At 53.8% G+C, this 14,488-nt stretch overlaps 4 protein-coding genes across 4 annotated transcripts; all 4 read left to right on the plus strand.

The window, feature by feature from the left end:
* Positions 1-1,487: 1,487 nt before the first annotated feature.
* On the plus strand, positions 1,488-3,707 carry LBRM_34_1740 (conserved hypothetical protein; the record flags this gene model as incomplete). Its single annotated transcript, XM_001568234.2, has 1 exon — positions 1,488-3,707. One exon carries the CDS (start codon positions 1,488-1,490, stop codon positions 3,705-3,707), a length of 2,220 nt encoding a protein of 739 aa, XP_001568284.1.
* A 1,303-nt stretch (positions 3,708-5,010) lies between these two features.
* Positions 5,011-5,460, plus strand: LBRM_34_1750 (conserved hypothetical protein; the record flags this gene model as incomplete). The annotated part of the gene is made up of 1 exon (XM_001568235.1): positions 5,011-5,460. One exon carries the CDS (start codon positions 5,011-5,013, stop codon positions 5,458-5,460), a length of 450 nt encoding a protein of 149 aa, XP_001568285.1.
* A 1,167-nt stretch (positions 5,461-6,627) lies between these two features.
* Positions 6,628-7,278, plus strand: LBRM_34_1760 (putative ER--golgi transport protein gp25L; the record flags this gene model as incomplete). The annotated part of the gene is made up of 1 exon (XM_001568236.1): positions 6,628-7,278. The coding sequence occupies one exon, from the start codon at positions 6,628-6,630 to the stop codon at positions 7,276-7,278; it is 651 nt and encodes a 216-aa protein (XP_001568286.1).
* A 3,389-nt stretch (positions 7,279-10,667) lies between these two features.
* LBRM_34_1770 (protein kinase-like protein) lies at positions 10,668-12,398 on the plus strand (the record flags this gene model as incomplete). The annotated part of the gene is made up of 1 exon (XM_001568237.1): positions 10,668-12,398. One exon carries the CDS (start codon positions 10,668-10,670, stop codon positions 12,396-12,398), a length of 1,731 nt encoding a protein of 576 aa, XP_001568287.1.
* Between the last annotated feature and the right edge of the window lie 2,090 nt (positions 12,399-14,488).

Consider the following 14,488-nt stretch of genomic DNA (forward strand, 5'->3'; position numbering starts at 1 on the left):
GTGATGCGCGCAAAGCGAGAAGAAAGAAGGCACGCGGGGTGATGATGGAGGGAGGAGGCGCTGTTGTCTTAGCCTTCCTCTCTATGTTACCCTGCTTCCCCCTTCGCCATTTTCACTCGAGTGTGTCGTGTTGCTGCTGCTCCTTTCGACCCTTCTCTGCATTCCTGCCTGCTACTGCTTTCTCTTTCTTTATGGTTGCTTGCTCAATCCTATTCCCTGGTGTCTCTCTAACTCCGATACGCTCACCTCGCTCATGCTTATCATAATTCTGGGCCTCCGCTTCTTTATGCTATCCCGCATTGTACCGGTGCTCGAACAACGCATGCCAAACAACAACACCCCACCCAAACAAAAAAAAACATAATGAGGACTCCGTAGTGTTGATTCACGAGATTTACTCCTTTCTCTCAACACCACTCCTTCCGCCAGCCCCCCCAAAGCTCTGTTGCACGTTTCTTCCGCATCAGCGACTTCAGCCTGTTCTACGTGGCTGCATTGCCATTACTTCTTGCTCGTCTTTGTCTTCTAGTTTATCACGTTCTACAGCTGCACACACCGCTACCTGCTGTCTGGTTCAGCTCTTTGCCCACGCCTCGCTCTCTTCTTCTTTCTCCTTCCGTCTTTGTCATCTCTGTCCTTCACGCTCTTGCGGAGAGAGAGAGAGAGGTCGACACGTCATCTTTGTTGGTCTTTGCTGCAGCGAAAGGAAGTGCTGCGTCCGTTCTGGACACACACACCCACACCCACACATACATACATATATATACATACTCTTTACCTCTCCGTTGTTGTCCCCGTCGACGCTTGTTCTTTTACTATTCTGCGTGCTCCTTTGGTGTTCTCTATCTGTGCCCCTGTTGCCATACTCCCGCTTCGCTCTCTCTCTCTCTTCAGCTTTTCATTTGCTTCTAGCACTTCTCTACTGGGTGTGCGCTTGAGTCCTTGTTGCTCTAGCTTGACTGCCCCTCCTCCTGTGTTCTTCCTATATAGCTATATTCTCCCGTCTCTGCCCACTGTTTTCCTCTGCCCGTCTAACGCGGCTCTGGTGTGGAGGGTGCCGGTGAGCCCAGCACTCCCACGTCTCGTATTCTCCACCCACGCACGTGCCCCGATACACATACACTCACACACTCACACACTCACAACATCATCGACACACGAAAGCCACACAAGAAAACAGAAGGTAGAGAAGCCTTCGCAGCGCGCTGACAACTGACGGCCAAGATAAAAAAGTGCATTCAGCTGCGCTTCACGCACCCCCCGCACACGCACACACACGAGATTCACACAAGCGGCAAGGAGAAAGAGATGCGCAGTCGTTGAAACCGGGGGTACAACTTTCTGCAGCCAGCGCGTTTTCTGTGTCTGCTTTGTATTTCTTTTTTTTTGCACATCAACGAAGTTGATGCTGCCGCTCCCTTGAAGGGGACAAAATCTTCTCTCTTCACAGACAAGAAAGGCACCGCTGAAGAAAAAAACGAAAGGAGATGCCGTCCGAGTCGTGCCGCTGGTACCCGGATACAGTGACGCACCACAAGCAAGGTGACAGCTACACCGTCTCTCGCGGCCGCAACCACAATCCGTTCGACTTGGCCACCTGCGATGCCCGCATCATCGAGTACGCGCGTACCAACCGCCATGAGGCGAAGGCGTCTGCTGTTATTAACGAACTGCACCCCCAGTTTAGAGGCCTGGTGCGCGGGGTGACATGCGAGTTTTTGCTACGTTCGTCCATCACGCAACTCGGTGTCAACGCCGTGAACATCGAGATTGACATTGATCCTAAGCAGCGCCGCGCCATTATTACGATGGATCTCGTCGCCCTGGCTCCTCTCGCGGTGCTCATGCTGGACTACATTGCTGTTGGTGCCCACGTCGGCAAGCTCTTCGCGTTGGAGTCGAACCGCGTGGTACGCAATATGGACTATATTACTCGTCTCCTGAACGCTGTGAACCAGCGTGGCCAGCCGCTGCTAGTGTATGGCACCGATGAGGCGCCGAACTGGGACCTGAAAATTGTGGATGGCCGCGCGGTGGCGTACCTTCCCGTGCTGCCTGGAACGTTCACGTATAGCGGCGAGATTCATGGGTTACTGCCCACGATCGGAATGGCGCTGCGCAAGGGTACCGCGTACAAAGACCTCATCCGCCTGCATCAGCAGTTCCACGAAGGCTACACGCGCGTGGCCGCATCGTTGGGGGTGCTGATGGTGCGTGGGCACGCCATGCACTTCCGCACTGTATTTGGTCGCGTGGTGGATAACCTTTTGCCGAAAGGGCTGCACTCCATGAGCTCTCGGCTCATTGAGCCGGAGGAGGGCCTGGCGGACGCCCACTCTCGGGAGCGCGTGTTCGTTTTCTACGGCGACTCAGTTGACGAGCTCACCCACGTTCCCATTGAGTTCTACACGCTAGAATCGTACCGTGAGCAGGTGCCCTTCTCACTGCGCAAGACGCTGGCGGACCGCTGCAGTACAACGAGCAGCATTCTGCGCGCCTTCAAGAGTGCGCCGAAGGGTGACCTGCCGTGCTGCGCGTACGTCTGTAAGGGCGGCCAGTTCACGGAGATGCGCGAGGACGACTGGATCGTAGCGGACCCGAAGCAGACAACATACGTCGGGATCGAGAATCCGGTGGAGCAGCAGGAACTGGTGCAGCGGTACACGTATCAGCAGTGTGAGTATGCGATCCTCTCTGCGATTGCGATTGATGACATCACGAGCGACGGTGTTCTTTTCACCCGCTACTTCCCATCGCCGTGCTTAAAATCCCTCATTCTCTCGCGAGCGGTGTGTAAGAAGCTGCGCGCTATCTTTTTCACCAGGGCATCGCGCCACTACGGCTCCTTCTTTAGCCAGGAGGATGCGGCGATGCTAGGCGACCTCAACACGTTCGGCATCGGCGTCTTTGAGGTCAATGAACAGAAAGGGGAGGTATACCAGTACATTCGTCGCCCCGGCCGCGACAGCGGCGCCTTCGTTCCTCTCGAGCGTCGTCAGGAGTACCTCAGCGCCACTTTCTTTGGTGTGTACGGCTCAAACCTCATAGCGGGTGACTTCGAGGCGGAGCTGATGACATTGCTGAGCGGCATCCTGCACATCCGTAAGACATGCCAGCATCCGCTCTTGAATGAGAAGAAGCCGCTAGCGCTCGTAACGGGCGGAGGTCCTGGCGCGATGGAGGTCGGCAACCGTGTGGCCAAGTCCCTCGGCATTCTCTCGTGTGGGCTCATCGTCGACTTTGGCAGCGTGGCTGCGAAGCCGGGTGCCACCATCAACGAGCAGAATCAGAACCCGTACGTGGAGGCTCACTTCACGTACCGCGCTGACAAACTCGTGGAGCGGCAGTCGGACTTTAACTTAGACTTCCCCATCTTCCTCACCGGTGGCATTGGCACGGACTTCGAGTACGCCTTGGAGGAGGTGCGCCGCAAGGTGGCGACGGTGCCACCCTACCCGGTTATTCTCTTTGGCACGACGGAGCACTGGGGCGCCAAGATCTCTGGTCGCTTCCAAGCTAACCTGCAGAGCGGAACCATCAGGGGATCGGAGTGGATCTGCACCGTGCCGTGGGTCGTCTCCACTGGCGCGGAGGCGCTAGAGGTGTACCGACACTTCTTTGTGGGCAACCTGCCGGTGGGGCCAAACCAACCCACAAATGATCGTGGGTTTATGGTGGCAGCCGAGTACTTAGCAAAAGCGAAATAAATGTATACCTGTACTCGAGTACGCACTCACACGTGGAGAGGCAACGCCACCCGCACCTCAGAACTGCGCGCTGAGGGCCAATCACAAGGCTGGTGGCGCAGCTGAAGGGACCAGAGGGCCCTTTTTCCTCGCATTCAATGTCTTTTTTTCTTTCTCTTCTTTCACTGGTTGACACGAGTCGTTGCCGTACCGCTTTGTGGTGCCCCCTTTTCTCTTAGCTCTTTGGTGGGCGAGTGTGTATCAGTGAATCTCTCTCTGTTGGGGGAGTGGTGGAGGTGGAGGAAGAGAGAGACACCACCTATCGTGCTGGAGCGCCGTGCTCTTCGCACTTGTTCTTCCGTTTTGTTTTCCCTTCTACCCCTCCTGTAGTCCATTTTTCAGCACCCCCTTTTTTCCACTCTATTTTGATCTGGTGCCATGCCTCCGCCCCCTCTTTCTCTGTTGGCGGTCCTTTGCCCGTTTTCTTTCTTCCGTTGAGTTGCATGTGGCTGTGGCAGCCCAAGGGTGATGTCTCTCTTCCTCTTCTCGCATTCCCTCCCTTCCTCCTCGTGTTGATGGCGTGGAACACCTCAGTGCGTGGCATCTCAGGGTCCAGCATCCCACTCTGTCTGGGGAAGCCGAACAGCCCCCCTATCCCTGCCAACACCGAGCCGCCTCTGGTGGCGGCAGGGTCAAGCACCTACGACGTGAGGAGGTCAGAGCGATATATCGCTGCGGATGGCGTTGCGTCGGAGCGATCTGCAGCAGCGAACGCGTGTGCCATCCATGTGGTGGGCATCGCGTCAGCGTGACTCACCGGGCCCTTGCTGCCCACTGGTGGAGGGAAGCTGAGCCACCCCGGGAGGAGGGATGCACCAGGTGGTGCCCCGCACAACGGGCACGGCTGTGAGGTGGCCTGTGTGGCGGGGTGGGTGGGCAGAGGGTGAGGCAGTGGCCGTGTTCCGATGACTGGGTCGGCGCATTGCTGTGACGTGCTCACGGCCGCTTTGCACCACGCGACAGGTCGGCGGTAGAGTGGGGCGTGAACTTGCATTATATGACACGGAATGGACACGTTAAAAGAAATCCCACTCTATACGTTGTGGGAGCTTTCTGCATCTGGGAAAGACGCATCTCGCCTGAGGGCACCGCACTGCCGCTGTTATGCATGCTGATGTGACTTCCGCTACTACTGTCGTCACCGCTCTCTCTTTCTGTGTACTGATACCGTTCTTTTTTTTTTTTGCAAAAGCACGCACCCGCGAAGGCACTTGCGTGCTACTTTCACATGCAGCACACAGGGTAGAAGTACCCAGAATTCATAATGTTGCCTGGGTTATGTGTTCGTGGCTGGATTGTGATGTGTTTCATCTCGATCCTTCTCTTCACCGCCGTCGCTGCTCCAGCTGCTTACATCTCCAAAACACGCTGGCGTACGATCTATGTCGCTGTTGCCACGCCAGTGGTGTGGGTCATCTACAATGCTGTGCTCTACTTAATTCTCTACCGTCCTATGGTGCGCTGCGCGAGCATGCTGAGGTGCGGTGCGTTCTGCAAGACGAAGCATGCCGACGGTACAAGCAACGTGAAACTCTTCACGAAGGAGATGTACCAGCTGAACAATGCCTTGCACGCCCTCAAGTGTGAGACGGCAGAGATTAGGGCTGCGACGACGCTGATCAATCAGCAGCTTGATGGGCATATGGGGGACGGCTCGCATCACGAGGTCAACAGTCCTATCACAGTGCTGACGCCGGCGATGTATTTGCAATGAAGCTCCTGTGTGTGGATGCGGTGCCAGATGGGTCGGTCTTGTTTTCTGTTGTAGCATGTTTCGATCGGCAGTGTTCAATTGTAGTCGTTGTCGCACTCTTTTACACCCCTCTTTGCTTTTTTCTGCCGGCGAAATAAGTTGTCTCGGTTCTTTCTTTCTTTCCAGTGCCCATTGCACACTGTTTTGGTGGTTGCATGCACGTGCGTGTGCGTCCAAGGTGCGTGTTGTGCGTGTGCGTGTGTGTGTGTGCGCGCTTCTTGCCTGCTTTGAGTGTTGGACTTGTGCATGTGAAATCGCCCTTTCTATCCCTTTGGAGCACCTTTCCACCCAACTTTTGTGTTCTCGGTGAGTCCTGGATAAGCACCGTTTTGCTCTCGTCTTCTTTAGCTTGCGTCACCCTGTGAGGTGGTTGCGCCTCCCTTTTTTCTATCCTCACCTACATCTTCCTTGGCTGCCCCCCTTCTTTCTCCACTTCATCTTATCCGGATTCATTCTCGGAGGCAGCACTCGACAGACTTCGTCTTTGAAGTCGATCCTCTATCATCGCTCTCCCTCGAAGATATCAACGATTCACAGCGATGAGGTGGCGATAGAATTGAAGCAGCAACCCATGCAAAAAAAAAAGTAAAGAAAGCGAAGGCCAGAGGTGCGTGCACCTTCAGAGGTTGAGAGGGACAACACACGCATTCATTGTTGAAAGGCGAAGAGATGTGGAGGCTATGCGTGCGTGTAGAACAATGCCGGGTCACCGACTTCTTTACGGTGTACTCTGTGTGGCGTGATTTGTGTTGCATCGCTTCCTTGATGTAGCCGGGTCCTCGCCTTTGCCGCTCGCATCGCCGCACACACCTGTGCACAACGCAGGGGAACTTCGAGAGTGTCTTCTTGTGTGTCCATCTCCCTCTTCTTTTCATTGCTCTCTCCTCTCCTCATTTTCTTCTCCATACCTGGGCCGTCTGCGCACTGGCGCACACGTTCACGCGTACGTACATCCGCAAATGCACGTGTGTGTATGTGTGTGTGTGCACGGTAGATTCACCGCAACTCTCTCGGAGGTTCAGTCAGCCAGCGGAAAAAAAGAGGAGGCTTCAAGTTCGACCCGAGCTCCAAAAAGCAAACACCCACCCACCCCACTTACCTCACAACAGGAGCGCTCCCCGACCCATTATGGGGCTTCGTGTCTTTACGTCGCTTGTAGCGGCTTCGGCAGCCAAGCTGCTGGTACTAGTGGTGCTACTGAGCTGTACTGTAACTGGTTTCGTGTTTCAGCTAAAGTCGGGCGAATCACGCTGCTTCTTCCAGGAGGTGCCGAGTGACACGGATTTGCGCATGGTATACAAGTCGGATGATACCTACGGAGATTTTCTCGACGTTGTACTCACCAACGCGGAAGGTCGTGCGCTCTACATGGAGTACAGCAGGAGTAATGGCGCCTTTGTGGGTCGCGTCACCAACGGTGGTGAGCACATGCTGTGCTTTAGCTCACGTCAAGGAATGCAGAGCGCGAAAAGTACTCGAAACGTTTTGCTAGTGATGCAGCTAGGCGCGGATGCGAAAGACTACGACACCATGGCGACGAAGGAGAAGATGCGACCGATGGAGGTACAGATGCGCATGATGGAAGACACGGTGCAGGAGGTTCACAACGAGTTTATCTACTTCCGGGCCCGCGAGGCGGAGATGCGTAACACAAACGAGCACATGACAGCTAAGGTGATGTGGATGTCGATTGGCCTCATCATTCTCTTTGGCATCTTTTGGTACCTGCAGATGCGTCACCTAAAGCGCTACTTCAAGAAGAAGCGCATGATCGATTAGGTGAGCCGTCTTCCCGCCTCCTGTTCTATGACCAGTGATAGGTCCGCAAGGAGAGAGAGGATCTCCGGCGGAGGTGTGTGCACGCATGCTTACTCGCGCGTTTGTCCTCAGTCTTGTTTTCTTGTGCTCTCCTTTAGTGTGCTGTGACTACCTTCACCACTGTCACCTGAGCATCGATTGGCAGCTCTTCGCTGCTGACCTTCGCTCTGCACCGCCCTCTTGTTCTCTCAGCTCCTCTCTTTTCTGCTCTTTAGCATCGCAGTGTTGAAGATGAAAGCAACATGAAGAGGGACCAAGGAGGTGTGCTGAGGTGGGAGCAGGACCCCTGGCCCCCCACACCCACTCGTACGTGCGGCTGGCAGCCTCCGAAGCAGAGATGAAAAGCAACGTGGTACGTGGCGTACAACAGCCAAGGAGGAATGAAAGGCGGTACTTTTTGGGCATCTATTTTCCGCTTCTTTCTTTTCTTTCCTTTTGTACTCCTCGTGTACTTGTTTTTTGTGCATCGCCATTGGAATTTTGTGTACATCTAGGTGTTGCGTGTAATTGTGTGTATGTGCTGGAATGCAGAGGGTGGGGGTTGATTACCATGTCGTGGTCGTTCCTACTCCCCGTCGCCGCTCACACGAGTCCGTTCCCTCTTTCTATCTCCCTTGTTCTTGTGTTGTTGTGCCCAGCACGCGCCTTGTTTTCTCTCTGTGGCTCGTGTAGTGGCGCATTCTCTTTCTCGACGCGTAACCCAACTCTGCGAGTGTTTTGGTATGGGGCAGGAGGACGAAGAGGCTTCGCTGAATCGAGTATGCACATGAATGTCTCTGTATGCGTGTGCGTGTGTGGAGGGGGTGCGCCTCTCTCTCTCTCTGCGCGTGAGAGCTAGCGTGTCCTCTATGGCAGCTGTGAAGGAGCAAGGATAGGCAGCACAAGTGAGGGATCACTCCGTTCCGGCTATATGGCGTGCTTTGAAGGTGTGTGTCGGGATGATGGCGACTAGCCGGTCATCATTAGAGGAAATTCGTACGGATGTGCCTTTCCAGCGAGTACCAGAGCGGAGGGCGATATAATTGAGAGTGAGGTCCACTGGAAATCAGCAGCGTTGTAATCTGACAACAACTTCCGCGCTTCCCTCCAGAGTTGTGCGTCCGGCAGTCGCTAAGAAGAAAAGTACAGCGACTCCGTTGGCTAGACCTCCAGCGGCCTCTCGTGCTGTTGTCACTGTCGTTGCCGTGTCGTATTACGGTGCGGGTTTATTTTTTTGTTTTACCCTTACATGGACTACTCCCCTTCTCACCTCACTCCTCTGTTTTCTTTTTTATTTTTTTTTTTTCCCCTTACTTGATTGCATCTATTGTTCCGCCTCCCTCGCACGATGCCTCACCTTGGTGCTCACTATCTCTTCCCGACCACGCACCTTCGCTCGATCACCTCTCGCGTAATTCCACCTGCACACACACACACACACACACACACACACATACACACACCCATTAAAAAACAAAAACTCCAACATTTCCCACGACAGTCTCTGTGGGGTCTGAGCTTGTACATTTTCTTTCTACTCCTTCCTCGCTCTGTGAGTGGGTGTAGGACCATATAAGTGAGCCGCATTAACGCACAGTAGTCACAACAACAACAACACCTCAACCACAGCAAACGTGCAGGGCGTTTCTTAAACACCATTGCGAGTCCGATTTTCAACTCAGCGGGAGAAAGTAGAGAGTAGAGGTTTGACCACTATATTTCTCTCCCTCTTTTTTTATATATATGATAGTTTGGTTTTGCTTTCTAGACTCTCCAGTCTCTTCATTGCCTCTCTCTTCTTCTCGTGAGAGATCATCCACCATCTCCGTGTTGCACGTGTGCGTTCGTGTATTTGTGTGTACACGAACACAGTAGAGGTACTGCGCCGGTGCGATTTATTCGGGGGAGTTACGTCATCAGGCTGGAAAAAGGAAAGGCGCGCGTGCACATACATATTTTACAAAGAAGGAAAGTCTGACGGCGAAGAGTTGGCGATATTGAGCAGCGGCAACAACACAAAAAAAGGCCCGAACACCAAAAGGAAACACGAGTCTCGACGGAAGGCAGACCCCGATTTGTGCTTGTGCTTATCTGTGTCTGTGTGTGTGTGTGTGTGTGTGTGTGTGTGTCCATACAGGCTCTTTCTTCTTCCTTCATTTTTGCACGTGACGTTCCTCATACACTCGTTTTACGAGCTCTTTCGTTGTACCGTTTGCTCTCGTTCCAGGCCCATTTTCCTTTCCCTATTTATCGTTGCGGTCTCCGTACACGGTGTGCGAGCGTCCGTGCGTGCACGTTTTTTGTTTCCGTCGCTGTGAGTATATGAGCTCTTTTTTGTGAGCGCGTCTTTCTCTGTCTCTCTGCATGCTCTGCGCTCAAGTCTTGCCCCCACCGTTTCTTTTGGTGTGTTAGTGTATGTATGTGTGTGTGTGTGTGTGTGTCTTTGCATTAGTATCTAGAGCTTTCACTTTTTTCCGCTTCTTCGTTCATTTTGTCGTAGTCTCGGCTGCCTTGGTCGTGGGTGGCCACCCGTTGACGTGCATATAAAGTGCGTGTCTGTTGTTTGTTTGTGTGTGTGCGTGTGTCTCCTTTCTCCCTCTTTTTCTCTCACGTACTTCTCTTTTTGTCGCCGCCCGTGCTCTACTTCTTTTCCTTCCCTGTTGTTTTGATACTTTACTTGCCTTTTGGCCTGTACTCGTGCCTCTTTGTGGTCCGCGCCGCCGTCTTCGACGTGTTCATCTCGTTGTCTGCACGGGAGCCACTTCGTGTGTACCGCGATCTCACGCCGCCTCCTTTTTTTTGCCTTTTCGCCGTTTGCGTTTTGCTCTAGCCCCGCGGAAAGACGTCGAGGCGGGGTGACCACGTTATCCGTGATCTCGAGCTCTCTTTATTTCACTTCACAGGCGCTTGTGCAGTCGAATATCTGTCTCTCTCTCTCTAGTTAGGTCGTACGCGCGGCACTCATGGAGCCTCATCAGCCCTTTATGTACGGAGGGCCGCAGCCCCCCTGCACGAACGGCCGCTATCCGACGCCAACGTACGTGTACTCTCACCGTGGTCGCATGACAATGGGCCCATCGCTCGCGCAGGCGTATCGCTCTTCTAGCATGGGCGGCGCGGCACCTACGATGGCGAACGGACAGCCGCAGCATCACCAGCGGGGTGTGAACATGAACAGAGGGGTCCTGCCGGCCCTCCATGGGACACACATGTTGGCACACAATAGAATGTCCATAGGGCAGAGCAACGGCGTTGCACCAGTGCCGATGCAGCCGCCAGCGGTGCCAGGGGCTAGTTACATGCGTCGCTCCGCTGGACCGATGCGGTCACATCCGATGGGGTACCTGGGCAATGGCACCTACCTACGCGGCATGCGGATGGGCGTCAGGTCTACCGGCGGGCCGTCTTTCCAGAACGGAGTGAACGGTACCGGAGGTGGCACCATGCATAGGAACGGCGTGATAATCAACGAGATACAGAACGGCGGTATGGTGAACAGGCGTAGTGAGGTGCCACTGAAGTCTGTTGGCAGCGGCGTTGCGCAACGCACTGCAAACCTGCCGACTCTCCCGCGCAGTAGTGGATCCATGCAGAGTCTGCAGAGCGATCTCTACCCTGTGCCGCCGTCGCCCATGATCCACGTCAGCTTTCAGAATAGCATGATGATACCAGCGTACAGCGGCGGTTATGGGCAGCTGAATGCCAATGGTGTGAGAGGCAACTGCCGCGAGCTGAACAGAATGGGCGTAGGCGGCACTGTGACTATCGTGCAGGCCGACGACGGCACGATGCGCGACGTGGACTCCATAACGCCGAGCGTGTCCCCCAGCAACAATGTGCAGAATGGGTGCCACGTGAACACCCCGTCGCTAAGGCGGGGCGACGAGGGCACTGGGCTTACGCCAACGCCGCCGTCGCTGCGCTTCTTGACGAGCTACGAGGAGGAAGAGGTGAAGGACTATCTGCCGAGTGTGTACTTTGGTGGGACAGAGCAGTGTAAGAAGATTCACGGCGTCCGCGGCACCGAGAAGAACGACGGCTACGATGACGACAACTTCCACTACCGCGTCGTCGTCGGCGACCACTTGCTGTACCGATACGAAGTGGTGAGGGTACTAGGCCAAGGCACCTTCGGCATCGTTGTGCGCGCGCTCGATCACAAATACCACCGCCTTGTAGCCGTGAAAGTTATCAAGAACAAACCGAACTACACGAAACAGGCTCGCGAGGAAATCAATACACTAGAGCTGCTGAACAGGGACGACCCCGATGACGAGGCGAACATTGTTCGCCTGCTTGGGTCCCACATCTTCCGCAAGCACTATATCTTGGTTTTTGAATTGCTGCCTTCCGACCTCTACGCAATCATTCAGAGAAATAAGTTCCGGCCCATGTCGCGCGACTTTATCTACGAGCTGTCGGAGCAGCTGCTCACCGCCCTTGTGCACGTGCGCGAACACAAGATTGTGCACTGCGACTTGAAGCCAGAGAACATTATGATCTCTTACAGCGGCTGCAACTCCAAATTGGTAGGAGACTCAGCCGATTTTTCTTTGAAGTTGATTGACTTTGGCTCCGCCTGTGAGGAGAGTCGGCCTCTCTTCACCTACATCCAGTCACGCTACTACCGTGCACCGGAGATCGTGCTTGGTATTCCGTACACGACGGCCATTGACATGTGGAGCTTTGGCTGTGTGCTGTGCGAGCTTGCCAACGGCTATCCAATTTTCCCGGCAAGCTGTGAGGGGGAGCTGCTGGAGCGCATCGTGGAGTACTTTGGGACCATTCCGTTGTACCTCGTGAAACAGGGTCGCCGCGCCGATCGCTTCTTTGAAGATGGCCAGATGAAATACAACCTAGGCAAGAAACGTGCCCCGCATGCGCCGCATAGCCGAGTGCTAGGGAACTTCTTGAAAATCGGCCGGAGTCACGAGGACCAGCTCTTCGAGGACTTTGTTGCTAAATGTTTGCACCTCGACGCGCGGCAGCGACTCACGCCAGAGACAGCACTAGAGCACCCGTGGATAGATTTCTGGCGAGGCAGCGGGAGTAGCATGAGCACAGCGTCGCTTTCCGACTCTTCTTGCTCCCTGTCTTGCTAACGCCACTATGTCTTCTCTCCCAATGGCCACGGGTGTACACAGGAGTAGCTGGGAGCAGGCATAGGCACTCCTGCTGGAAAAGGATGCATGCAATCAGCATAGAGGCGATGAGGCTAGGGCGACCGGAAGAAGAACCGCTACGGAGCTCCTCTATCCTACTCCTCTGTCTCAGGGTGGAGGGTGACGTGGTTCAGAGTGTGATGTTGGTATCCTTCAGCTGCGTTGCTGCTGTACCGGTGGACGCTACAAGTGGTGGCATCTTCTCAGGAGGGAGCCCAGTCACTGACGAAACGACGTATTGGAACTGCGCACTACGTCTCTCTCTCTCTCTATTTCTGCATATGCGTGCGTGTGCTTCTTTATTTGAATGTGTGTGTGTGTGTGTTTCTTTTTTCCCTTCTCTCGTTCTCTTTCCTCCTTCCTTTCCGCTCCGGTGTCTGCGCGTTTCGTCTGGGTGACTGTGACTGTGTGTGTGTGTGTGTGTGTGCTTTGCTCCTTTTCGTTTTTTTCTCTTCCCATCTGTTTTAGTATCCTCCCTCCTTTGGTGCTTTTATGTGAACATGACGCCTACCCCTCTCGCAGTGCTTTTCGCGTTTTTTCCTTTTTTTTTTTTATAATTTGTCTCGCTCTATTCTGCCTGATTATATCGTCTTATTATTATTATCAGTATCATTCTCTTTTATCTTGTCATCCGCCATCGCTGTCTACCCCTTCCCGTGTGTGCCCCGACTTCTTCCTCCTTTCGCCCACTTGTCAGTTTCTTCCCAGTGTATGTGTGCTTGTCCACTCATCTGTGTGCAGATTAGGGAGGTTGTAGTGGCTTCGTTGAATGACTGCGCTGAGATACGATTGATATACACGCCCTTTTGCCCTCCCCTCTTTCCCTTTCCCCTCCCCCTCATCCTGCGTGCGGTTTCTGCTCACGTCAGCATCAGCATTATCGAGGCTCAGCACAGGTAAGGTGACGGGTTAGAGGACAGGTGGAGAGCAAAGGTGCTGGTTGGCCTTCCCGTTTATCTCCTCTCTTCTCTTTCCAGGCTTCTGATGCGTCGTTTCTCCAATGCCCCTTCTTTCCCTTTGATTCTCTCTTGCTCTTGCACTCTTTGGTCGCTTCTCACAGGAGCGCTGCTGAACTACGATGTTGCGATGGTGGCAGCAGCGGCGAGCACTGCCAGTCCACACATATACACTCCTCCTCCACTTTTTCTCTCCTTAGTATGAATTCTGTGGCTGCACACGGAGTTGAGCGATATCGAGAAGGGGCCGAAGGATAGAAAAAAAGGAGAGCAAAAAAAAGGCACGTTTGGATAGCAGGAGAAAACGGTGCTTGCGATTCTTTTCTTTTGGCTCTCTCGGCGTTATGCCAGCTGCAAGTTGTGCACTTGAACACAAGTGACCCACCCGCTCTTCCTTTCTCTCTCTCCCTCTTGCATACCCTCGCGCGCAGACGCACAGCTGCCGTTGGAGGCGCTTTTTCCTTTGTTATACTCCTCCCCCCCTCTTCTTGCTTTCATTCCGCTCCGGACACCTTTTTGGGGCAGATCATGTGTGCCTGCGTGCCTATGCATGTTTTGACATTTACTGGGCCAGCTTGACCCCCTCTTACCCCATTGTAGCTCCTTCGGTCATTTCAGGCCTCGAGGAATCGAGTCATCGTAAGCGTTTGCTCTTTCCCCCCCCAACACCCTTCATTAGTCACGACGACAGGGATCCTTGGGGTGGCAGAAAAATGAGGATACTCACGTCTACCTCTTCGTGTGTAGTGTTATCCAATGGTGTCTTGAAAGCAACAGCATTCTCATTGATTAGCTCTACCAGCGCTGGAGGTGTCGATGGCGCGATCAGTGGGGATACCGGTTTGATTTACTCTTCCACGGCAATAGGAAACTTGTCAGCCAGGAAGGCTTGAAGAGATGCACTGGTATACATGATTGCTTCTCTTTCGGTATCATTCTCTCTCCGTTTATTCTTTTCTGTGCTTTGCATCGGCTTCCTGGGCAAATATGTGTGTGTCGAGTGTATTTCTTCTCCCAATGTTTTTTTTTTTTTTTCACATTTTCTTTCTGAGATTCTCCTGTTTGGCTGGCTCT

The sequence above is a fragment of the Leishmania braziliensis genome, chromosome 35, assembly GCF_000002845.2.
Source record: "Leishmania braziliensis MHOM/BR/75/M2904 complete genome, chromosome 35".
In the NCBI taxonomy this organism is placed as follows: Eukaryota; Euglenozoa; class Kinetoplastea; order Trypanosomatida; family Trypanosomatidae; genus Leishmania; species Leishmania braziliensis.